Here is a 26,246-nt window from a genome sequence, read left to right on the forward strand (position 1 = left end):
GTTGTATTTACACGGGTGCTTGGGGTTTACACTGGTGTTTTTGTGCCTGGCCCAAAAAACGTATAGGTTCGTGGTACCAGTTAACAAGTGTATAGGGAGCAAGGCAGCTTACCGGAGTAACCCGATTAGAACGTGTCCCCATGATGTATTCCCTACTAAGGAGGATACCAGAGTAACCCGATTAGAACGTGTCCCCATGATAGAATTCCCTACTAACATCACTGACCTAAAGCCTTTTCAGATCCACAATTACCTCGTTTCCTGTTTCCTCTGTCAGAGTGCCCACCTGGCGATGATGGACACACTGATGATGGCGTACACGGTGGAGACGGTGAGCGCGGAGAAGGTGGTGGCGTGCATCCTTCGGTACTCCTCCCACCACGATGAAGATGCAGACACACCGTACGACACCGAGGACGCCGTGACCAGCTGGATCAACAAGGTATTTACCTGCACGGCATTCTAACACACACCCACACACACGAATAGGACCACCTACAGTCTAGACCAGCTGGATCAACAAGGTATTTACCTGCACGGCATTCTAACACACACCCACACACACGAATAGGACCACCTACAGTCTAGACCAGCTGGATCAACAAGGTATTTACCTGCACGGCATTCTAACACACCCACACACACGAATAGGACCACCTACAGTCTAGACCAGCTGGATCAACAAGGTATTTACCTGCACGGCATTCTAACACACACCCACACACACGAATAGGACCACCTACAGTCTAGACCAGCTGGATCAACAAGGTATTTACCTGCACGGCATTCTAACACACACCCACACACACGAATAGGACCACCTACAGTCTAGACCAGCTGGATCAACAAGGTATTTACCTGCACGGCATTCTAACACACACCCACACACACGAATAGGACCACCTACAGTCTAGACCAGCTGGATCAACAAGGTATTTACCTGCACGGCATTCTAACACACACCCACACACACGAATAGGACCACCTACAGTCTAGACCAGCTGGGCATCATACATTTGTTCCCTTTTCACACTACTGAGCTGAGCTGCACAGCATCTTGCTACTTTGCTTCTGTCCGTCTCTTTCCCCCTCTGCAGGACAGGCGACACACTCTTTCCCCCTCTGCAGGACAGGCGACACACTCTTTCCCCCTCTGCAGGACAGGCGACACACTCTTTCCCCCTCTGCAGGACAGGCGACACACTCTTTCCCCCTCTGCAGGACAAGCGACACACTCTTTCCCCCTCTGCAGGACAAGCGACACACTCTTTCCCCCTCTGCAGGACAAGCGACACACTCTTTCCCCCTCTGCAGGACAAGCGACACACTCTTTCCCCCTCTGCAGGACAAGCGACACACTCTTTCCCCCTCTGCAGGACAAGCGACACACTCTTTCCCCCTCTGCAGGACAAGCGACACACTCTTTCCCCCTCTGCAGGACAAGCGACACACTCTTTCCCCTCTGCAGGACAGGCGACACACTCTTTCCCCCTCTGCAGGACAGGCGACACTCTTTCCCCGTCTGCAGGACAAGACACCCTCTGAAAATCTGTACAATGTCTACTGAGAAGGGCCCCCCCCACACACACACACACCCTGTATGAATAAATGAAATGAATCAAAGGGATGGGGCCAAGGGAAAAGGCTAGGGGGTGAATTGGGACCGACTGTGCATGTTGTTCTGTGTGGGGGCGGTCTTGCCCTGGGCCTGTCTCTGTGACAGTGGAGGGGGGAGTGTTAGGGTGCGTCCCACAGGGCCCTGGTCAAATCTAGTGCTCTATATAGGGGACAGGGAGATGCTGCCTTAGTGTTAGTGAGATGCTGCCTTAGTGTGAGTGAGATGCTACCTTAGTGTGAGTGAGATGCTGCCTTAGTGTGAGTGAGATGCTGCCTTAGTGTGAGTGAGGGCTGACCAAATTTGTTGGTTCTAGTCAGGATTCTATCAGCCGTGTTCAGCACTAACTGAAGTTTATTTAGTGCTTTGTCCAGGTAGCCGGAAAGTAGAGCATTGCAGTAGTGTAACCTAGAAGTGACAAAAGCATGAATACATTTTTCTGCATCATTGTTTGGACAGAAAGTTTCAGATTTTTTTGTAATGTTACGTAGATGGAAAAAAGTTGTCCTTGAAACAGTCTTGATATGGTCGTCAAAAGAGAGATCAGGGTCCAGAGTTACGCCGAGGTCCTTCAGTTTTATTTGAGACGACTGTACAACCATCAAGATTAATTGTCAAATTCAACAGAAGATCTCTTTGTTTCTTGGGACCTAGAATTAGAATCTTTGTTTTGTCCGAGTTTAAAAGTAGAACGTTTGCCGCAATCTACATCCTTATGTCTGAAACACAAGCTTCTAGGGAGGGCAATTTTGGGGCTTCACCATGTTTCATCGAAATGTACAGCTATGTATCATCTGCATAGCAGTGAAAGTTAACATTTTTCCGAATGACATCACCAAGAGCTAAATATATAGTGAAAACAAAAGTGGTCCTAAAACGGAGCCTTGAGGAACACCGAAATTTACAGTTGATTTGTCAGAGTACAAACCCTCCAGAGACAAACTGATATCTTTCTGACAGATGAGATCTAAACCAGGCCAGAACTTTTCCGTGTAGACCAATTTGGGTTTCCAATCTCTCCAAAAGAATGTGGTGATCGATGGTACTGGACTGTACTGGGCCTTACATTCCTCTGTACTGGGCCTTACATTCCTCTGTACTGGGCCTTACATTCCTCTGTGCTGGACTATACTGGGCCTTACATTCCTCTGTACTGGGCCTTACATTCCTCTGTGCTGGACTATACTGGGCCTTACATTCATCTGTGCTGGACTATACTGGGCCTTACATTCCTCTGTACTGGGCCTTACATTCCTCTGTGCTGGACTATACTGGGCCTTACATTCCTCTGTACTGGACTATACTGGGCCTTACATTCATCTGTACTGGGCCTTACATTCCTCTGTACTGGGCCTTACATTCCTCTGTACTGGGCCTTACATTCCTCTGTACTGGGCCTTACATTCCTCTGTGCTGGGCCTTACATTCATCTGTACTGGGCCTTACATTCCTCTGTACTGGGCCTTACATTCCTCTGTACTGGGCCTTACATTCCTCTGTACTGGGCCTTACATTCCTCTGTACTGGGCCTTACATTCCTCTGTGCTGGGCCTTACATTCCTCTGTACTGGGCCTTACATTCCTCTGTGCTGGACTATACTGGGCCTTACATTCATCTGTACTGGGCCTTACATTCCTCTGTGCTGGACTATACTGGGCCTTACATTCCTCTGTGCTGGACTATACTGGGCCTTACATTCATCTGTACTGGGCCTTACATTCCTCTGTACTGGGCCTTACATTCCTCTGTGCTGGACTATACTGGGCCTTACATTCCTATGTGCTGGACTATACTGGGCCTTACATTCATCTGTGCTGGACTATACTGGGCCTTACATTCATCTGTACTGGGCCTTACATTCCTCTGTACTGGGCCTTACATTCATCTGTGCTGGACTATACTGGGCCTTACATTCCTCTGTACTGGACTATACTGGACCTTACATTCATCTGTACTGGGCCTTACATTCCTCTGTACTGGGCCTTACATTCCTCTGTACTGGGCCTTACATTCCTCTGTGCTGGACTATACTGGGCCTTACATTCCTCTGTACTGGGCCTTACATTCCTCTGTACTGGACTATACTGGGCCTTACATTCCTCTGTACTGGACTATACTGGGCCTTACATTTCTCTGTACTGGGCCTTACATTCCTCTGTACTGGGCCTTACATTCCTCTGTGCTGGACTATACTGGGCCTTACATTCATCTGTACTGGGCCTTACATTCCTCTGTACTGGACTATACTGGGCCTTACATTCCTCTGTACTGGGCCTTACATTCCTCTGTACTGGGCCTTACATTCCTCTGTACTGGGAACACTGGGTGGCGTCCAGCTCTGGCCTGCTGGAGACCCAAACACTAAAACACACAGTCTTAGATACTATCTTACCTATTTATACACACACCACTCCACACCTGTACACAGACATTTTTCATTTATTTTTATTTTTATTTAACCAGGTGTGTGTATGTATGTGTATATATATATATATATATTTCACCTTTATTTAACCAGGTAGGCCAGTTGAGAACAAGTTCTCATTTACAACTGTGACCTGGCCAAGATAAAGCAAAGCAGTTCGACACATACAATAACACAGAGTTACACATGGAGTAAAACAAACATACAGTCAATAATACAGTAGAAAAAGTATATAAAAAAAAGTATATACACTGGAGTGATAGATGTGCAGAAGATGAATGTGCAAGTAGAGATACTGGGGTGCAAAGGAGCAAAATAAATAAATAACAGTATGGGGATGAGGTAGTTGGATGGGCTATTTACAGATGGGCTGTGTACAGGTGCAGTGATCTGTGAGCTGCTCTGACAGCTGGTGCTTGAAGTTAGTGAGGGAGAGATGAGTCTCTAGCTTCAGTGATTTTTGCAATTCGTTCCAGTCTTTGGCAGCAGAGAACTGTAAGGAAAGGCGGCCAAAGGAGGAATTGGCTTTGTGGGTGACCAGTGAAATATACCTGCTGGAGCGCGTGCTACGGGTGGGTGCTGCTATGGTGAACAGTGAGCTGAGATAAGGCGGAGCTTTTCCTAGCAGAGACTTATAGATGACCTGGAGCCAGCGGGTTTGGCAACGAATATGACGCAAACGCCAGCCAATGAGAGCATAGAGGTCGCAGTGGTGGGTAGTATTTGGTGCTTTGGTGACAAAACGTATGGCACTGTGATAGACTGCATCCAATTTGCTAAGTCGAGGATCGGTAGGATGGTCAGTTTTACAAGGGTATGTTTGGCAGCACGAGTGAAGGATGCTTTTGTTGCGAAATAGGAAGCCGATTCTAGATTTAATTTTGGATAATCATATAGACACATGACACAACACACACACACAATAACTGGTGTTGTCATGGAATCTTTCGGGGAAAGCGTGTGGCACACTGCAGACATTGATAACCTTTGAACTCCAATAATGTATCTTTCAACTACAGGGACATTTTCATTTATTTTATTTTATTTCACCTTTATTTAACTCGGCAAGTCAAATTGCTGGAAGGTTTGTAATCTTTTGAAGGGACTTTTGTAAACCTTTCTTATATCATAGTTGTGACATTCTTACATAACAGTAAGAATGTAATAAAGGTTAAATACCATATTAGCAGAACTAAGAGAAACATATTTCGGGTTGGCAATGTATTGTGGTAAAACAAGATTCTGTACAGTCAAAGGTCATGGAAGCCCTCCAATTAACAAGATAATTCACTCTCTCCCTCTTTTAATCAGGTAAATGAGTATTTGAAGGATATCATTGGTCAGGAGCGGAGGAGAGAAAGGAAGAGAGCTGAGCTTGTTGGCAGGCCAGGGGTGAGTGTCTCCTCCTATCTTCTTCGGCCTTCTTTCCTACCCACTCCACTCCATCCTTTTTATTCTGGTTTTAGGAGCATCTTCTACATTTCAATGACCTGGTTTTACAGTTAGATATGCACTTGTTTCAAATTCAATGTATGCATTTAATCATTATTATTATTTTTTGCAATACAGATTCAAAACGGTTTGAATTGGAATTCAATTTTTAAATACAAATGGAACATTATTGTATTCAAATTCAATCTCTGCTGTCACTAATATCATTCCATATTTAAGCCTCAATATTTCTATTTTATGTTATAGCAGCACCAGGCAAGCTCATTGTCAACATGAACAGCATGATATGTCTATGCAATGCCCTTACTCAGCTTGGTCACAGATCTGTTTGTGGTGTCCTGCCAACTCCTCTGTTTATTGTCATGCCCCATTGGCACAAACTGATCTGGGACCAGGCTACTTTCTCTCCTGTACTTTCTTCACACCCCACACAGTGAACATTTTTATGTCAAGTCCTTTCAATGATACTTACAAGACAAGTCATTTAGTCTGGGACACACACACAGGTCAAACAAGAAAGCAGACTACCTATCTAGGAGTTGTTGTGTCTAGCTAGCGTGTTTCATAAAACATGCTACGTGAGGCTTCTCTGATGCCGACAGGTTGTTGTGCCAGCTGAATCATGCTCTTTGGCTCTGAACAATCATGTCATCAGGCAGGCTGGTTCAGTTTTATGGTCGGCTGAGCAGCAGGGTTGACATGGTAAAATGGTCTCTGACACAGCACAACTGGCAAGTGAGGGAGAAAGAGATGATGTCATCTTCTTTCCCTCCTCTTCCCTCATCTCCTTCCCTTCTTTCCCTCCTCTTCCCTAATCTCCTCCCCTTCTTTCCCTTGATTCCTCTCCTGATTTCCCTCTTCGTTTTCACTCCCCTTCCTCTCCTCTCCCCCATCCCATCCAACGTCTCTCCTCTCTTCTCTGCGTGCCCATCTAGAAATGTTTTTTTATCAGCCTGTCCTGGTCGTAACCCCTATCATGGCAGCTTGTCCTGGTCTTAACCCTGCCATGTTAGTGTGGCTTGGTCTGCCAGAGGCTGGGCCTGCCAGACTGTTCCCTCCTCTGCGTCACAACCCCTTTAGTGAACATGTTCTATGGAGAGAGAGAGATATTACATCTCTTAAGGAGTCTTGAGAAAACTCTTAGATATAGTTCTCTGGAGGAAATGTCTGTGGCTGGCTGTGTGGCTGGCTGTGTGGCTGGCTGTGTGGCTGGCTGTGTGGCTGGCTGTGTGGCTGTGTGGCTGGCTGGCTGGCTGTGTGATATAGTTCTCTGGAGGAAATGTCTGTGGCTGGCTGGCTGGCTGTGTGATATAGTTCTCTGGAGGAAATGTCTGTGGCTGGCTGGCTGGCTGTGTGGCTGGCTGGCTGGCTGGCTGTGTGATATAGTTCTCTGGAGGAAATGTCTGTGGCTGGCTGGCTGGCTGGCTGTGTGATATAGTTCTCTGGAGGAAATGTCTGTGGCTGGCTGGCTGGCTGTGTGGCTGGCTGGCTGGCTGGCTGTGTGATATAGTTCTCTGGAGGAAATGTCTGTGGCTGGCTGGCTGGCTGTGTGATATAGTTCTCTGGAGGAAATGTCTGTGGCTGGCTGGCTGGCTGTGTGATATAGTTCTCTGGAGGATATGTCACTGATGTCCCACCAGAATGTGCCTGCAGTAACCTGGCATGAAGTGGCTGGCTGTGTGTGTGTGTGTGTGTGTTCCCCACTCCACCCTGTCTAGAGGCGAAGATAGCGGCTGTTTGATGCTGATGTGAGCTGTCAGTGTACAGAGGCAGTCTCCTGCTCCCCCGCATGCCTGAACTGAGCTGTCCCTGGGCTGGACACCCATTGACCCCAGAACAGAGCTGTCCCTGGGCTGAACACCCATTGACCCCAGAACAGAGCTGTCCCTGGGCTGAACACCCATTGACCCCAGAACAGAGCTGTCCCTGGGCTGAACACCCATTGACCCCAGAACAGAGCTGTCCCTGGGCTGAACACCCATTGACCCCAGAACAGAGCTGTCCCTGGGCTGGACACCCATTGACCCCAGAACAGAGCTGTCCCTGGGCTGAACACCCATTGACCCCAGAACAGAGCTGTCCCTGGGCTGGACACCCATTGACCCCAGAACAGAGCTGTCCCTGGGCTGAACACCCATTGACCCCAGAACAGAGCACCCATTGACCCCATTGGCTATTTTGCACACCAATATTTCTACTTGCACATCATCATCTGCACATCCAGTGTTAATTTGCTAAATTGTAATTACTTTGCTACTATGGCCTATTTATTGCCTTACCACCTCATGCCATTTGCACACACTGTATATAGACTTTATTTTTTCTATTGTGTTATTGACAGTACACTTGTTTATTCCATGTGTAACTGTGTTGTTGTTTGTGTCGCACTGCTTTGCTTTATCTTCGCCAGGTCGCAGTTGTAAATGAGAACTTGTTCTCAACTGGTCTACCTGGTTAAATAAAGGTGAAATAAATGTTTCTTCACTGCCATGCTCCAGCCACTGCCATGCTCCAGCCACTGCTAGGCTTCTGCCACTGCTAGGCTTCTGCCACTGCTAGGCTCCTGCCACTGCTAGGCTCCTGCCACTGCTAGGCTCCTGCCACTGCTAGGCTTCTGCCACTGCTAGGCTTCTGCCACTGCTAGGCTTCTGCCACTGCTAGGCTTCTGCCACTGCTAGGCTTCTGCCACTGCTAGGCTTCTGCCACGGCTAGACTCCAGCCACGGCTAGACTCCAGCCACGGCTAGACTCCAGCCACGGCTAGACTCCAGCCACGGCTAGACTCCAGCCACGGCTAGACTCCAGCCACGGCTAGACTCCAGCCACGGCTAGACTCCAGCCACGGCTAGACTCCAGCCACGGCTAGACTCCAGCCACGGCTAGACTCCAGCCACGGCTAGACTCCAGCCACGGCTAGACTCCAGCCACGGCTAGACTCCAGCCACGGCTAGACTCCAGCCACTGCTAGACTCCAGCCACTGCTAGACTCCAGCCACTGCTAGACTCCAGCCACTGCTAGACTCCAGCCACTGCTAGACTCCAGCCACTGCTAGACTCCAGCCACTGCTAGACTCCAGCCACTGCTAGACTCCAGCCACTGCTAGACTCCAGCCACTGCTAGACTCCAGCCACTGCTAGACTCCAGCCACTGCTAGACTCCAGCCACTGCTAGACTCCAGCCACTGCTAGACTCCAGCCACTGCTAGACTCCAGCCACTGCTAGACTCCAGCCACTGCTAGACTCCAGCCACTGCTAGACTCCAGCCACTGCTAGACTCCAGCCACTGCCACTTCCCAATACATTACAATGTTCACCAGACCGATGTGCTTGTTGTTGAAAGCACTCTGTTCCTGTAACAATGTTACTGGCACATTATGTGTGTGTGTGTTAGCCTAGATGACACACAGATTAAGTAAGGGTTATTAACCCCACCCCCATCAACACAGAACGCACACACTCTCTCCCTTCCCTCTCTCGCTCCATTCCCTCTCTCTCTCGCTCCCTTCCCTCCCTCCCTCTCTCCCTTCCTTCCCTCTCTCTCTCCCTTCCTTCCCTCCCTCTCTCTCTCCCTTCCTTCCCTCCCTCTCTCTCTCCCTTCCTTCCTTCCCTCCCTCTCTCTCCCTTCCTTCCCTCCCTCTCTCTCCCTTCCCTCCCTCTCTCTCTCTCCCTTCCCTCCCTCTCTCTCTCTCCCTTCCTCCCTCTCTCTCTCTCCTTCTCTCTCTCCCTTCCCTCCCTCTCTCTCTCTCCCTTCCCTCCCTCTCTCTCTCTCCCTTCCCTCCCTCCCTCTCTCTCGCTCCCTTCCCTCCCTCTCTCTCGCTCCCTTCCCTCCCTCTCTCTCGCTCCCTTCCCTCCCTCTCTCGCTCCCTTCCCTCCCTCTCTCGCTCCCTTCCCTCCCTCTCTCGCTCCCTTCCCTCCCTCTCTCGCTCCCTTCCCTCCCTCTCTCGCTCCCTTCCCTCCCACTCTCGCTCTCTCTCTCTCTCTCTCTCTCTCTCTCTCTCTCTCTCTCTCTCTCCGGGCGCTGTGACCTAGATACTAGCTCTAGTCGCTCCCAAAATCTGTCCCGCTCTTTGAGTTGCCGGTTTGGTTCAGGTCCGTGTACCCTGCCAGGACAGATGTGCTGCAGTCATCGGGACAAAGAAAAGCTGACTAGGGTGACCCAGGTTTTATTTTAAGCTGCAGCACAGTATGCTGGGAAACCAAACAGACACTGTCAATGCGAAGGCAATGGTAGAGCAGAGTAAAACACATCAGTAATCCTTTTAAGTTGCACATCTGTGCAGGATAAATTGAACATGTCTTTTTGAAGAGGAAGTGACTTGTCAGAGAGCGAGAACAGGACAGCAAGTTGATTGATGTGGTGGACGGTTGGGATTAGGACCAAGCCTAAGGGCTCTTTAAAGGGGTTTTATTGGGAGTCTTGCCTAGCTCTGTCTTTGCTGTGTGTTATCCCCAATTTAGCCCTCCCCTATAGCCCTCCCCTATAGCCCTGCCCTGTAGCCCTGCCCTGTAGCCCTCCCCTATAGCCCTCCCCCATAGCCCTCCCCCGTAGCCCTCCCCTGTAGCCCTCCCCTATAGCCCTCCCCCGTAGCCCTCCCCCGTAGCCCTCCCCTATAGCCCTCCCCTATAGCCCTGCCCTGTAGCCCTCCCCTATAGCCCTCCCCCGTAGCCCTCCCCCATAGCCCTCCCCTATAGCCCTGCCCTGTAGCACTCCCCTATAGCCCTGCCCTATAGCCCTGCCCTATAGCCCTGCCCTGTAGCCCTCCCCTATAGCCCTGCCCTGTAGCCCTCCCCTATAGCCCTGCCCTGTAGCCTTCCATAGCCTTCCCCTATAGCCCTGCCCTATAGCCCTGCCCTGTAGCCCTCCCCTATAGCCCTGCCCTATAGCCCTGCCCTGTAGCCCTCCCCTATAGCCCTCCCCTATAGCCCTGCCCTGTAGCCCTGCCCTATAGCCCTGCCCTGTAGCCCTCCCCTATAGCCCTGCCCTATAGCCCTGCCCTGTAGCCCTCCCCTATAGCCCTGCCCTGTAGCCTTCCATAGCCTTGCCCTATAGCCTTCCCCTATAGCCCTCCCCTATAGCCCTGCCCTATAGCCTTCCATAGCCCTGCCCTATAGCCTTCCATAGCCCTGCCCTATACCCTTCCATAGCCCCGCCCTGTAGCCTTCCATAGCCCTGCCCTGTAGCCTTCCATAGCCCTGCCCTGTAGCCTTCCCCTATAGCCTTCCATAGCCCTCCCCTATAGCCTTCCATAGCCCTCCCCTATAGCCTTCCATAGCCCTCCCCTATAGCCTTCCATAGCCCTCCCCTATAGCCTTCCATAGCCCTCCCCTATAGCCTTCCATAGCCCTCCCCTATAGCCTTCCATAGCCCTCCCCTATAGCCTTCCATAGCCCTCCCCTATAGCCTCCCATAGCCCTCCCCTATAGCCTCCCATAGCCCCCCCTATAGCCTCCCATAGCCCCCCCCTATAGCCCTCCCCTATAGCCTTCCATAGCCCTCCCCTATAGCCTTCCATAGCCCTGCCCTATAGCCTTCCATAGCCCTGCCCTGTAGCCCTCCCCTATAGCCTTCCATAGCCCTCCCCTATAGCCCTCCCCTATAGCCTTCCATAGCCCTCCCCTATAGCCTTCCATAGCCCTCCCCTATAGCCTTCCATAGCCCTGCCCTGTAGCCCTCCCCTATAGCCTTCCATAGCCCTGCCCTGTAGCCCTCCCCTATAGCCTTCCATAGCCCTCCCCTATAGCCTTCCATAGCCCTGCCCTATAGCCTTCCATAGCCCTCCCCTATAGCCCTCCCCAATAGCCTTCCATAGCCCTGCCCTATAGCCTTCCATAGCCCTCCCCTATAGCCCTCCCCTATAGCCTTCCATAGCCCTCCCCTATAGCCTTCCATAGCCCTCCCCTATAGCCTTCCATAGCCCTCCCCTATAGCCCTCCCCTATAGCCTTCCATAGCCCTCCCCTATAGCCTTCCATAGCCCTCCCCTATAGCCTTCCATAGCCCTCCCCTATAGCCTTCCATAGCCCTCCCCTATAGCCTCCCATAGCCCTCCCATAGCCCTCCCCTATAGCCTCCCATAGCCCTCCCCTATAGCCTCCCATAGCCCTCCCCTATAGCCTCCCATAGCCCCCCCCTATAGCCTCCCATAGCCCCCCCCTATAGCCCTCCCCTATAGCCCTCCCCTATAGCCTTCCATAGCCCTCCCCTATAGCCTTCCATAGCCCTGCCCTATAGCCTTCCATAGCCCTGCCCTGTAGCCCTCCCCTATAGCCTTCCATAGCCCTCCCCTATAGCCTTCCATAGCCCTCCCCTATAGCCTTCCATAGCCCTCCCCTATAGCCTTCCATAGCCCTGCCCTATAGCCTTCCATAGCCCTGCCCTATAGCCTTCCATAGCCCTCCCCTATAGCCCTCCCCTATAGCCCTCCCCTATTGCCTTCCATAGCCCTCCCCTATAGCCTTCCATAGCCCTCCCCTATAGCCTTCCATAGCCCTCCCCTATAGCCTTCCATAGCCCTGCCCTGTAGCCCTCCCCTATAGCCTTCCATAGCCCTGCCCTGTAGCCCTACCCTATAGCCTTCCATAGCCCTCCCCTATAGCCTTCCATAGCCCTCCCCTATAGCCTTCCATAGCCCTCCCCTATAGCCTTCCATAGCCCTGCCCTATAGCCTTCCATAGCCCTCCCCTATAGCCCTCCCCTATAGCCTTCCATAGCCCTCCCCTATAGCCTTCCATAGCCCTCCCCTATAGCCCTCCCCTATAGCCTTCCATAGCCCTCCCCTATAGCCTTCCATAGCCCTCCCCTATAGCCCTCCCCTATAGCCTTCCATAGCCCTCCCCTATAGCCTTCCATAGCCCTCCCCTATAGCCTTCCATAGCCCTCCCCTATAGCCTTCCATAGCCCTCCCCTATAGCCTTCCATAGCCCTCCCCTATAGCCTCCCATAGCCCTCCCCTATAGCCTCCCATAGCCCCCCCCATAGCCTCCCATAGCCCCCCCCTATAGCCCTCCCCTATAGCCTTCCATAGCCCTCCCCTATAGCCTTCCATAGCCCTGCCCTATAGCCTTCCATAGGCCTGCCCTGTAGCCCTCCCCTATAGCCTTCCATAGCCCTCCCCTATAGCCCTCCCCTATAGCCTTCCATAGCCCTCCCCTATAGCCTTCCATAGCCCTGCCCTATAGCCTTCCATAGCCCTCCCCTATAGCCCTCCCCTATAGCCTTCCATAGCCCTCCCCTATAGCCCTCCCCTATAGCCTTCCATAGCCCTCCCCTATAGCCTTCCATAGCCCTCCCCTATAGCCTTCCATAGCCCTGCCCTGTAGCCCTCCCCTATAGCCTTCCATAGCCCTCCCCTATAGCCTTCCATAGCCCTGCCCTATAGCCTTCCATAGCCCTCCCCTATAGCCCTCCCCTATAGCCTTCCATAGCCCTCCCCTATAGCCTTCCATAGCCCTCCCCTATAGCCTTCCATAGCCCTCCCCTATAGCCTTCCATAGCCCTCCCCTATAGCCTTCCATAGCCCTCCCCTATAGCCCTCCCCTATAGCCTTCCATAGCCCTCCCCTATAGCCTCCCATAGCCCTCCCATAGCCCTCCCCTATAGCCTCCCATAGCCCTCCCCTATAGCCTCCCATAGCCCTCCCCTATAGCCTCCCATAGCCCCCCCTATAGCCTCCCATAGCCCCCCCTATAGCCCTCCCCTATAGCCCTCCCCTATAGCCTTCCATAGCCCTCCCCTATAGCCTTCCATAGCCCTGCCCTATAGCCTTCCATAGCCCTGCCCTGTAGCCCTCCCCTATAGCCTTCCATAGCCCTCCCCTATAGCCTTCCATAGCCCTCCCCTATAGCCTTCCATAGCCCTCCCCTATAGCCTTCCATAGCCCTGCCCTATAGCCTTCCATAGCCCTGCCCTATAGCCTTCCATAGCCCTCCCTATAGCCCTCCCCTATTGCCTTCCATAGCCCTCCCCTATAGCCTTCCATAGCCCTCCCCTATAGCCTTCCATAGCCCTGCCCTGTAGCCCTCCCCTATAGCCTTCCATAGCCCTGCCCTATAGCCTTCCATAGCCCTCCCCTATAGCCTTCCATAGCCCTGCCCTATAGCCTTCCATAGCCCTCCCCTATTGCCCTCCCCTATAGCCTTCCATAGCCCTCCCCTATAGCCTTCCATAGCCCTCCCCCTATAGCCTTCCATAGCCCTCCCCTATAGCCCTCCCCTATAGCCTTCCATAGCCCTCCCCTATAGCCTTCCATAGCCCTCCCCTATAGCCCTCCCCTATAGCCTTCCATAGCCCTCCCCTATAGCCCTCCCCTATAGCCTTCCATAGCCCTGCCCTGTGGCCTTCCATAGCCCTGCCCTGTAGCCTTCCATAGCCCTGCCCTGTAGCCTTCCATAGCCCTGCCCTGTAGCCTTCCATAGCCCTACCCTATAGCCTTCCATAGCCCTGCCCTGTAGCCTTCCATAGCCCTGCCCTGTAGCCTTCCATAGCCCTGCCCTGTAGCCTTCCATAGCCCTGCCCTGTAGCCTTCCATAGCCCTGCCCTATAGCCTTCCATAGCCCTCCCCTATAGCCTTCCATAGCCCTCCCCTATAGCCTTCCATAGCCCTCCCCTATAGCCTTCCATAGCCCTCCCCTATAGCCTTCCATAGCCCTGCCCTGTAGCCCTCCCCTATAGCCTTCCATAGCCCTCCCCTATAGCCTTCCATAGCCCTGCCCTATAGCCTTCCATAGCCCTCCCCTATAGCCCTCCCCTATAGCCTTCCATAGCCCTCCCCTATAGCCTTCCATAGCCCTCCCCTATAGCCTTCCATAGCCCTCCCCTATAGCCTTCCATAGCCCTCCCCTATAGCCTTCCATAGCCCTCCCCTATAGCCTTCCATAGCCCTCCCCTATAGCCCTCCCCTATAGCCTTCCATAGCCCTCCCCTATAGCCTCCCATAGCCCTCCCATAGCCCTCCCCTATAGCCTCCCATAGCCCTCCCCTATAGCCTCCCATAGCCCCCCCTATAGCCCTCCCCTATAGCCCTCCCCTATAGCCCTCCCCTATAGCCTTCCATAGCCCTGCCCTATAGCCTTCCATAGCCCTGCCCTGTAGCCCTCCCCTATAGCCTTCCATAGCCCTCCCCTATAGCCTTCCATAGCCCTCCCCTATAGCCTTCCATAGCCCTGCCCTATAGCCTTCCATAGCCCTGCCCTATAGCCTTCCATAGCCCTCCCCTATAGCCCTCCCCTATTGCCTTCCATAGCCCTCCCCTATAGCCTTCCATAGCCCTCCCCTATAGCCTTCCATAGCCCTGCCCTGTAGCCCTCCCCTATAGCCTTCCATAGCCCTGCCCTGTAGCCCTCCCCTATAGCCTTCCATAGCCCTCCCCTATAGCCTTCCATAGCCCTCCCCTATAGCCTTCCATAGCCCTGCCCTATAGCCTTCCATAGCCCTCCCCTATTGCCCTCCCCTATAGCCTTCCATAGCCCTCCCCTATAGCCTTCCATAGCCCTCCCCTATAGCCTTCCATAGCCCTCCCCTATAGCCCTCCCCTATAGCCTTCCATAGCCCTCCCCTATAGCCTTCCATAGCCCTCCCCTATAGCCTTCCATAGCCCTCCCCTATAGCCCTCCCCTATAGCCTTCCATAGCCCTGCCCTGTGGCCTTCCATAGCCCTGCCCTGTAGCCTTCCATAGCCCTGCCCTGTAGCCTTCCATAGCCCTGCCCTGTAGCCTTCCATAGCCCTGCCCTGTAGCCTTCCATAGCCCTGCCCTGTAGCCTTCCATAGCCCTGCCCTGTAGCCTTCCATAGCCCTGCCCTGTAGCCTTCCATAGCCCTGCCCTGTAGCCTTCCATAGCCCTGCCCTATAGCCTTCCATAGCCCTCCCCTATAGCCTTCCATAGCCCTCCCCTATAGCCTTCCATAGCCCTCCCCTATAGCCTTCCATAGCCCTCCCCTATAGCCTTCCATAGCCCTCCCCTATAGCCTTCCATAGCCCTCCCCTATAGCCTTCCATAGCCCTCCCCTATAGCCTCCCATAGCCCTCCCCTATAGCCTCCCATAGCCCTCCCATAGCCCTCCCCTATAGCCTCCCATAGCCCTCCCCTATAGCCTCCCATAGCCCTCCCCTATAGCCTCCCATAGCCCCCCCTATAGCCCCCCCCTATAGCCCTCCCCTATAGCCTCCCATAGCCCCCCCCTATAGCCTCCCATAGCCCCCCCCTATAGCCCTCCCCTATAGCCTTCCATAGCCCTCCCCTATAGCCTTCCATAGCCCTGCCCTATAGCCTTCCATAGCCCTGCCCTGTAGCCCTCCCCTATAGCCTTCCATAGCCCTCCCCTATAGCCCTCCCCTATAGCCTTCCATAGCCCTGCCCTATAGCCTTCCATAGCCCTGCCCTATAGCCTTCCATAGCCCTGCCCTATAGCCTTCCATAGCCCTGCCCTATAGCCTTCCATAGCCCTCCCCTATAGCCCTCCCCTATAGCCTTCCATAGCCCTGCCCTATAGCCTTCCATAGCCCTGCCCTATAGCCTTCCATAGCCCTCCCCTATAGCCCTCCCCTATAGCCTTCCATAGCCCTCCCCTATAGCCTTCCATAGCCCTGCCCTGTAGCCCTCCCCTATAGCCTTCCATAGCCCTCCCCTATAGCCTTCCATAGCCCTGCCCTATAGCCTTCCATAGCCCTCCCTATAGCCCTCCCCTATAGCCTTCCATAGCCCTCCCCTATAGCCTTCCATAGCCCTCCCCTATAGCCCTCCCCTATAGCCTTCCATAGCCCTCCCCTATAGCCTTCCATAGCCCTCCCCTATAGCCCTCCCCTATAGCCTTCCATAGCCCTGCCCTGTAGCCTTCCATAGCCCTGCCCTGTAGCCTTCCATAGCCCTACCCTGTAGCCTTCCATAGCCCTGCCCTGTAGCCTTCCATAGCCCTGCCCTATAGCCCTCCCCTATAGCCTTCCATAGCCCTGCCCTGTAGCCTTCCATAGCCCTGCCCTGTAGCCTTCCATAGCCCTACCCTGTAGCCTTCCATAGCCCTGCCCTGTAGCCTTCCATAGCCCTGCCCTGTAGCCTTCCATAGCCCTGCCCTGTAGCCTTCCATAGCCCTGCCCTATAGCCCTCCCCTATAGCCTTCCATAGCCCTGCCCTGTAGCCTTCCATAGCCCTGCCCTGTAGCCTTCCATAGCCCTACCCTGTAGCCTTCCATAGCCCTGCCCTGTAGCCTTCCATAGCCCTGCCCTGTAGCCTTCCATAGCCCTGCCCTGTAGCCTTCCATAGCCCTGCCCTGTAGCCTTCCATAGCCCTACCCTGTAGCCTTCCATAGCCCTGCCCTGTAGCCTTCCATAGCCCTGCCCTGTAGCCTTCCATAGCCCTGCCCTGTAGCCTTCCATAGCCCTGCCCTGTAGCCTTCCATAGCCCTGCCCTGTAGCCTTCTCAGACATTGCTGGGACATGCCAACCATAATTGAAAGCAGAAAATGTAATTGGTTTGAAAGCATCAAACCATCACTTCTAATTAGTATTTGATCAGTAACATGGTTTAGGGAGGCTTTTCAAGACCACCATGGATGGAGCTGAATAAGTTCCTCAGCATATATGTCACTGTGGGGACGACGTCATTGATGAAGCCAGTGACTGATGTGGTGTACTCCTCAACGCCATCGGAGGAATCCCAGAACATATTCCAGTCTGTGCTGTCAAACAGTCCTATAGCTTAGCATCTGCTTCAATCTGACCACTTATAGACCAAGTCACTGGTCCTTCCTGCTTTAAGTTTTGCTTGTCAGCAGGAATCAGGAGGATAGAGTTATGGTCAGAATTACCAAATGGAGGACGAGGAAGAGCTATGAACACCTCTTTGTGTGTGGCATAAAGGTGGTCTAGAGTTGGGGATTTTTCCATTCTGGTTGCACATTTAACATGCTGATAGAAATTTGGTAAAACAGATTTAAGTTTCCCTGCATTAAAGTTCCCGGCTACCAGGAGCTCCGCCTCTCGGTGAGCGTATTCTTCTCTGCTTGTGGTGGAAGACAGCACATTCGTCGGGGCGGCAGGTGGTTGTAGTGGTTGTAGTGTTGGGCCTAGTGGTTGTAGTGGTTGTAGTGTTGGGCCTAGTGGTTGTAGTGGTTGTAGTGTTGGGCCTAGTGGTTGTAGTGTTGGGCCTAGTGTTGTAGTGTTGGGCTAGTGGTTGTAGTGTTGGGCCTAGTGGTTGTAGTGGTTGTAGTGTTGGCCTAGTGGTTGTAGTGTTGGGCCTAGTGGTTGTAGTGTTGGGCCAGTAACAGAAATGTTGCTAGATCGAATCCCCGAGCTGACAAGGTAGAAATCTGTTGTTCTGCCCCTGAACAAGGCAGTTATAACCCACTGTTCCCCAGTAGGCAGTCATTGTAAATAAGAATTTGATCTTAACTGACTTTCCTAGTTAAATAAACATTTTTTATTTTTTATTGGTATGTAAACCGCTACGAAAAATACAGATACACTCTCTAGGTAGGTAGTGTTGTCCACAGCTTATCATGAGATACTCTACCTTGGGCGAGCAATAGCTCGAGACTTCCTTGGATAACATGCACCTGTAAGGTCACTGTAAGGTCTACTTAGATATAGTGCACCAGCTGTTATTTACACAAAGGCATTGTCCGCCGCCCCTTGTCTTACCAGACGCCACTGTTCTATCTAGCCGATACAGTGTAAAACCAGCCAGTTGTATGTTGATAATGTTGTCGTTCAGCCACGACTCCGTGAAGCATAAGATATTACGGTTTTGAATGTCCCGTTGGTAATTTAATCTTCTGCATAGGTCACCTATTTTATTGTCCAAAGATTGCACGTTTGCTAGCAGAATGGAAGGGAGTGGGGATTTATTCAATCGCCTACAAATTCTCTGAAGACAGCCCACCCTCCGGGCCCTTTTTCTCCGCCTCCTCTTCACGCAAATGATGGGGATCTGGGCCTGTTCCTGAGAAAGCAGTATACCATTCAGGCCGGGCTCATCAGACTTGTTAAAGGAAAAAAAGGATTCTGCAGGTCCATGGTGTTTAATCGCAGTCCTGATGCCCAGAAGTTAATTTCGGTCATAAGAGATGGTAGCGACAACATTATGTACAAAATATGTTAATTAATTAATTAATTAATTAAAAAGTTACAAACAGCAGAAATAAACAAACAAAAAACCTGCCTTCATCTCCGGCGCCATTTTACTATAGAAATGCATTGTCGGATCTAGGAGCATTTCTCTACACTCTCAATAACTTGCTAACTGCTAACGATGTGTATGTGACCAATACGATTTGATTTGATAAAAGTGACCATCCCACGAAAGGCACTAAGCAATGTCCACAGTAATACAGGAACCAAAAACACATCTACTAACATGGTTTCTTCAACTGGGAGAACAGTCACAATTTAGACTTCAAATCCTCCTGGTTTCTGCTGTGTGTCCTGTACTAGTTAGCTGTCTCAAGGAAAGATGTCTGTTTTGACATGAGAGGATCCTCTGTTTGACATCTTCGGCAGCAAAACAGACCCAAAGTCTAATGCTGACTGGACTATACCTCTCTTCTTGTCTATCTGTTTCTTTCGCTGTCTCTCTCATCTGTCTCTCTCTCCCTCCCTCTAGCTCTCTCTATCTATCTCTCTCTCTCTATCTCTCTCTCTCTAGCTCTCTCTAGCTCTCTCTCTCTCTCTCTCTCTCTCTCTCTCTCTCTCTCTCTCCTCTCTCTCTTCTCTCTCTCTCTCTCTCTCTCTCTCTCTCTCTCTCTCTCTCTCTCTCTCTCTCTCTCTCTCTAGGTCTCTCTTTCTATCTCTTTCTCTAGGTCTCTCTCTCTTTCTCTCCCTCTCTCTCTCTCTCTCTAGGTCTCTCTCTCTTTTTCTCTCTCTTTTTCTCTTTCTCTCTCTTTCTCTCTCTTTCTCTCTTTCTCTCTCTTTCTCTCTTTCTCTCTCTTCTCTCTCTTTCTCTCTCTCTCTTTCTCTCTAGGTCTCTCTCTCTCATATGTCTATCTCGTATGTCTCTTTCTCTCTCTGTGTCTCTTATCTTATGCCTCTCTCTTTCTCGGCTCCTGAAGTCCCCCCCCCCCCCTCCATCTGTCTGTTTCCATAGGGACTGTCTCTCACCGCCATCTCCATGGTAAATGTCATCATTCCACACACGAACATCAACATGTAATTGCAGTTATTGGTGACGCTTTATTTTTGCAGTTAACTCAAGTTTTCGTCCAAGTTTCCCTGAATTAGATTAGGAGGTTACTGAACATGTGATTGAAGCAGGGTGATTTTTGTCTCTTATATTGTTGGATATGATTACATTATGTCTTGTTTTTGATGTCAGATGTAGTATTGTCATGGTGTCTCCCTGCATTATATACCCTGATGAAGACAGCTTGGCTGTCGAAACGTTGGCAAACACATTTTTGCATCTGAGCTCCTATAGTGTGTCGCTCTCCTTTATTTTCAAACAATTTCAGAATAATGTCAAACGTACACTGAGACACATTTTGTACGGTGATTCCAACATGTCTGTCTGTGTATTTCTTTGTTTTTTTCGTGTGTATGTGTGTATCGTCCCATGGCGCTCCAGACTCGCTCCAGGAAGGAGCAGCAGACTGTTGCCCAGCAGGTGCCCTGGATCCCCCCTGTCGATAACCTGCTGAAGGACACCGTAGACGGCTGCGCCCTGGCCGCTCTGCTGCACTTCTACTGCCCACAGCTAATCAGACTGGAAGGTACACCTCTACACAGTACCACCGTGGGGGTGGGGAGGGTGTGTGTGTGTGTGTGTGTTAGAGAGGAGAGTGTGTGTGTGTTAGAGAGGGGAGAGTGTGTGTGTGTGTTAGAGAGGGGAGAGTGTGTGTGTGTGTGTGTGTGTGTGTTAGAGAGGGGTGTGTGTGTGTTAGAGAGGGGTGTGTGTGTGTTAGAGAGGGGTGTGTGTGTTAGAGAGGGGTGTGTGTGTTAGAGAGGGGAGAGTGTGTGTGTGTGTTAGAGAGGGGAGAGTGTGTGTGTGTGTTAGAGAGGGGAGAGTGTGTGTGTGCGCGCGCGTGTGTTAGAGAGGGGAGAGTGCGTGTGTGTGTTAGAGAGGGGAGAGTGTGTGTGCATTTCATTCTTGATTGATATTATTATTTTTCTGCATTGTTGAGAAGAGTTGACAAGCGATTCACTGTGACCAATAAACATTAATTTGATCTGATCAACACATGACCCTCTGCAGGGGCCTCACTGAGTCTGAAGGTGTTAAGGCCTCTCCTCTGGCCTTTCATGTCCCAGGAGGACTGAGTGAGCCATCAGCCATTAGTGATGAAAATCAAACCTCATAATCAACTCATCCTTAATCTCATGAACCTATTGATGAAGTGGATGGGACACACACACACACATATATATATATATATATATATATATATATATATATATATATATATATATATATATATATATATATATATGGACGCGCGCACACACACACACAGCTCAGTACTGAACCCCACCAACTCAGTGATGATTGATTTAAAGATTCTGTTTACACTACGAAAACGGCTTGAGTACCTTGTGCAAAACATCCATTATCCTGATCCCTGATCGGTAAATCCCAGACAACGAAGGGATCTACATTATTAACTGCCTTCATCATCACAGACATTCCACTTCCTGATTCTCTTCCAAGTTGATTGGTGCAGCACTTGTCTCTCAGACCCTTCTTTGTCCTTGTCAGATATCTGTCTGAAGGAGTGTATGTCGCTGGCGGACAGCCTGTACAACCTGCAGCTGGTGCAGGACTTCTGTCAGGAGCATCTGAACCGTTGTTGCCACTTCAGCCTGGAGGACATGGTGTACGTCTCCTCGTCCCTCAAAGTGAGTCCATGTGGCAACGGCTTTTAAATGATTCACTGTAGTACACCTGACGCATGAATACCCTGTTATCGCTACCGTACTGGCTCTGATATGAATACCCTGTTATCGCTACCGTACTGGCTCTGATATGAATACCCTGTTATCGCTACAGTACTGGCTCTGATATGAATACCCTGTTATCGCTACCGTACTGGCTCTGATATGAATACCCTGTTATCGCTACCGTACTGTACTGGCTCTGATATGAATACCCTGTTATCGCTACCGTACTGTGCTGGCTCTGATATGAATACCCTGTTGTCGCTACCGTACTGGCTCTGATATGAATACTCTGTTATCGCTACCGTACTGTACTGGCTCTGATATCAATACCCTGTTATCGCTACCGTACTGTACTGGCTCTGATATGAATATCCTGTTATCGCTACCGTACTGTGCTGGCTCTGATATGAATACCCTGTTATCGCTACCGTACTGGCTCTGATATGAATACCCTGTTATCGCTACCGTACTGTACTGGCTCTGATATGAATACCCTGTTATCGCTACCGTACTGGCTCTGATATGAATACCCTGTTATCGCTACCGTACTGGCTCTGATATGAATACCCTGTTATCGCTACCGTACTGGCTCTGATATGAATACCCTGTTATCGCGACCATACTGGCTCTGATATGAATACCCTGTTATCGCTACCGTACTGGCTCTGATATGAATACCCTGTTATCGCTACCGTACTGGCTCTGATATGAATACTCTGTTATCGCTACCGTACTGTACTGGCTCTGATATCAATACCCTGTTATCGCTACCGTACTGGCTCTGATATGAATACCCTGTTCTCACTACTGTACTGTGCTGGCTCTGATATGAATACCCTGTTATCGCTACCATACTGTGCTGGCTCTGATATGAATACCCTGTTATCGCTACCGTACTGGCTCTGATATGAATACCCTGTTATTGCTACCGTACTGGCTCTGATATGAATACCCTGTTATCGCTACCGTACTGTACTGGCTCTGATATGAATACCCTGTTATCGCTACCGTACTGTGCTGGCTCTGATATGAATACCCTGTTGTCGCTACCGTACTGGCTCTGATATGAATACTCTGTTATCGCTACCGTACTGTACTGGCTCTGATATCAATACCCTGTTATCGCTACCGTACTGTACTGGCTCTGATATGAATATCCTGTTATCGCTACCGTACTGTGCTGGCTCTGATATGAATACCCTGTTATCGCTACCGTACTGGCTCTGATATGAATACCATGTTATCGCTACCGTACTGTACTGGCTCTGATATGAATACCCTGTTATCGCTACCGTACTGTGCTGGCTCTGATATGAATACCCTGTTATTGCTACCGTACTGGCTCTGATATGAATACCCTGTTATCGCTACCATACTGGCTCTGATATGAATACCCTGTTATCGCTACCATACTGGCTCTGGTATGAATACCCTGTTATCGCTACCATACTGGCTCTGATATGAATACCCTGTTATCGCTACCATACTGGCTCTGATATGAATACCCTGTTATCGCTACCGTACTGGCTCTGATATGAATACCCTGTTATCGCTACCGTACTGGCTCTGATATGAATACCCTGTTATCGCTACCGTACTGTACTGGCTCTGATATGAATACCCTGTTATCGCTACCGTACTGGCTCTGATATGAATACCCTGTTATCGCTACCGTACTGGCTCTGATATGAATACCCTGTTATCGCTACCGTACTGGCTCTGATATGAATACCCTGTTATCGCGACAATACTGGCTCTGATATGAATACCCTGTTATCGCTACCGTACTGGCTCTGATATGAATACCCTGTTATCGCTACCGTACTGGCTCTGATATGAATACTCTGTTATCGCTACCGTACTGTACTGGCTCTGATATCAATACCCTGTTATCGCTACCGTACTGGCTCTGATATCAATACTCTGTTATCGCTACCGTACTGTACTGGCTCTGATATGAATACCCTGTTATCGCTACCGTACTGGCTCTGATATGAATACCCTGTTCTCACTACTGTACTGTGCTGGCTCTGATATGAATACCCTGTTATCGCTACCATACTGTGCTGGCTCTGATATGAATACCCTGTTATCGCTACCGTACTGGCTCTGATATGAATACCCTGTTATTGCTACCGTACTGGCTCTGATATGAATACCCTGTTATCGCTACCGTACTGGCTCTGATATGAATACCCTGTTATCGCTACCGTACTGGCTCTGATATGAATACCCTGTTATTGCTACCGTACTGGCTCTGATATGAATACCCTGTTATCGCTACCGTACTGGCTCTGATATGAATACCCTGTTATCGCTACCGTACTGGCTCTGATATGAATACCCTGTTATCGCTACCGTACTGGCTCTGATATGAATACTCTGTTATCGCTACCGTACTGTACTGGCTCTGATATCAATACCCTGTTATCGCTACCGTACTGGCTCTGATATGAATACCCTGTTCTCACTACTGTACTGTGCTGGCTCTGATATGAATACCCTGTTATCGCTACCATACTGTGCTGGCTCTGATATGAATACCCTGTTATCGCTACCGTACTGGCTCTGATATGAATACCCTGTTATTGCTACCGTACTGGCTCTGATATGAATACCCTGTTATCGCTACCGTACTGTACTGGCTCTGATATGAATACCCTGTTATCGCTACCGTACTGTGCTGGCTCTGATATGAATACCCTGTTGTCGCTACCGTACTGGCTCTGATATGAATACTCTGTTATCGCTACCGTACTGTACTGGCTCTGATATCAATACCCTGTTATCGCTACCGTACTGTACTGGCTCTGATATGAATATCCTGTTATCGCTACCGTACTGTGCTGGCTCTGATATGAATACCCTGTTATCGCTACCGTACTGGCTCTGATATGAATACCATGTTATCGCTACCGTACTGTACTGGCTCTGATATGAATACCCTGTTATCGCTACCGTACTGTGCTGGCTCTGATATGAATACCCTGTTATTGCTACCGTACTGGCTCTGATATGAATACCTGTTATCGCTACCATACTGGCTCTGATATGAATACCCTGTTATCGCTACCATACTGGCTCTGGTATGAATACCCTGTTATCGCTACCATACTGGCTCTGATATGAATACCCTGTTATCGCTACCATACTGGCTCTGATATGAATACCCTGTTATCGCTACCGTACTGGCTCTGATATGAATACCCTGTTATCGCTACCGTACTGGCTCTGATATGAATACCCTGTTATCGCTACCGTACTGTACTGGCTCTGATATGAATACCCTGTTATCGCTACCGTACTGGCTCTGATATGAATACCCTGTTATCGCTACCGTACTGGCTCTGATATGAATACCCTGTTATCGCTACCGTACTGGCTCTGATATGAATACCCTGTTATCGCGACAATACTGGCTCTGATATGAATACCCTGTTATCGCTACCGTACTGGCTCTGATATGAATACCCTGTTATCGCTACCGTACTGGCTCTGATATGAATACTCTGTTATCGCTACCGTACTGTACTGGCTCTGATATCAATACCCTGTTATCGCTACCGTACTGGCTCTGATATCAATACTCTGTTATCGCTACCGTACTGTACTGGCTCTGATATGAATACCCTGTTATCGCTACCCGTACTGGCTCTGATATGAATACCCTGTTCTCACTACTGTACTGTGCTGGCTCTGATATGAATACCCTGTTATCGCTACCATACTGTGCTGGCTCTGATATGAATACCCTGTTATCGCTACCGTACTGGCTCTGATATGAATACCCTGTTATTGCTACCGTACTGGCTCTGATATGAATACCCTGTTATCGCTACCGTACTGGCTCTGATATGAATACCCTGTTATCGCTACCGTACTGGCTCTGATATGAATACCCTGTTATTGCTACCGTACTGGCTCTGATATGAATACCCTGTTATCGCTACCGTACTGGCTCTGATATGAATACCCTGTTATCGCTACCGTACTGTCTCTGATATGAATACCCTGTTATTGCTACCGTACTGGCTCTGATATGAATACCCTGTTCTCACTACTGTACTGTGCTGACTCTGATATGAATACTCTGTTCTCTCTACCGTACTGTGCTGGCTCTGATATGAATACTCTGTTCTCACTACTGTACTGTGCTGGCTCTGATACGAATACTCTGTTCTCACTACTGTGCTGGCTCTGATATGAATACTCTGTTCTCACTATACTGTACTGTGCTGGCTCTATGAATACTCTGTTCTCACTACTGTACTGTGCTGGCTCTGATATGAATTCTCTGTTCTCACTACCGTACTGTGCTGGCTCTGATATGAATACTCTGTTCTCACTACCATACTGTGCTGGCTCTGATATGAATACTCTGTTCTCACTACTGTACTGGCTCTGATATGAATACTCTGTCACTACTGTACTGGCTCTGATATGAATACTCTGTTCTCACTACTGTACTGTGCTGGATCTGTTATGAATACTCTGTTCTCACTACTGTACTGTGCTGGCTCTGATATGAATACTCTGTTCTCACTACTGTACTGTGCTGGCCTCTGATACATTCTTTTCTGATTGTTATTTTAAGCACAGTTCCAACAACTAGGCTGCGTGCTTCACCATACCAGCACAGTACAGCTCCTCGTGGCCCGGCTCATGTCAGTAGTGTGAAAAGGGTATTACTGTACACAGAGTTGGGTCAACTTCCTGTTTAAAGGGTGTGAAAAGGGTATTACTGTACACAGAGTTGGGTCAACTTCATGTTTAAAGGTCATGTTGGCACAAAGTTCCAAGAGACTTTGCAAATACAATTATCATTATGGAACTAAGGCAGTCCAAAGAGCTAAGGACACTGGGTAAACCAGGCAAACGGACAGGCATCTGGTGT

The 26,246-nt window shown here is 50.1% G+C and overlaps 1 protein-coding gene across 1 annotated transcript in view; it reads left to right on the top strand.

Moving 5' to 3' along the window:
* Positions 1-26,246, top strand: part of LOC109889016 (calmodulin-regulated spectrin-associated protein 2) — a 109,430-nt gene that overhangs the window by 46,959 nt on the left and 36,225 nt on the right. The window contains exons 3-6 of the mRNA XM_020480158.2: positions 278-442; positions 5,353-5,433; positions 20,043-20,187; positions 21,171-21,310. Coding sequence (XP_020335747.2) covers positions 278-442; positions 5,353-5,433; positions 20,043-20,187; positions 21,171-21,310 — 531 coding nt within the window. The remainder of the gene's footprint in view (positions 1-277; positions 443-5,352; positions 5,434-20,042; positions 20,188-21,170; positions 21,311-26,246) is intronic.

This window comes from Oncorhynchus kisutch, linkage group LG4 (assembly GCF_002021735.2).
Source record: "Oncorhynchus kisutch isolate 150728-3 linkage group LG4, Okis_V2, whole genome shotgun sequence".
Classification (NCBI taxonomy): Eukaryota; Metazoa; Chordata; class Actinopteri; order Salmoniformes; family Salmonidae; genus Oncorhynchus; species Oncorhynchus kisutch.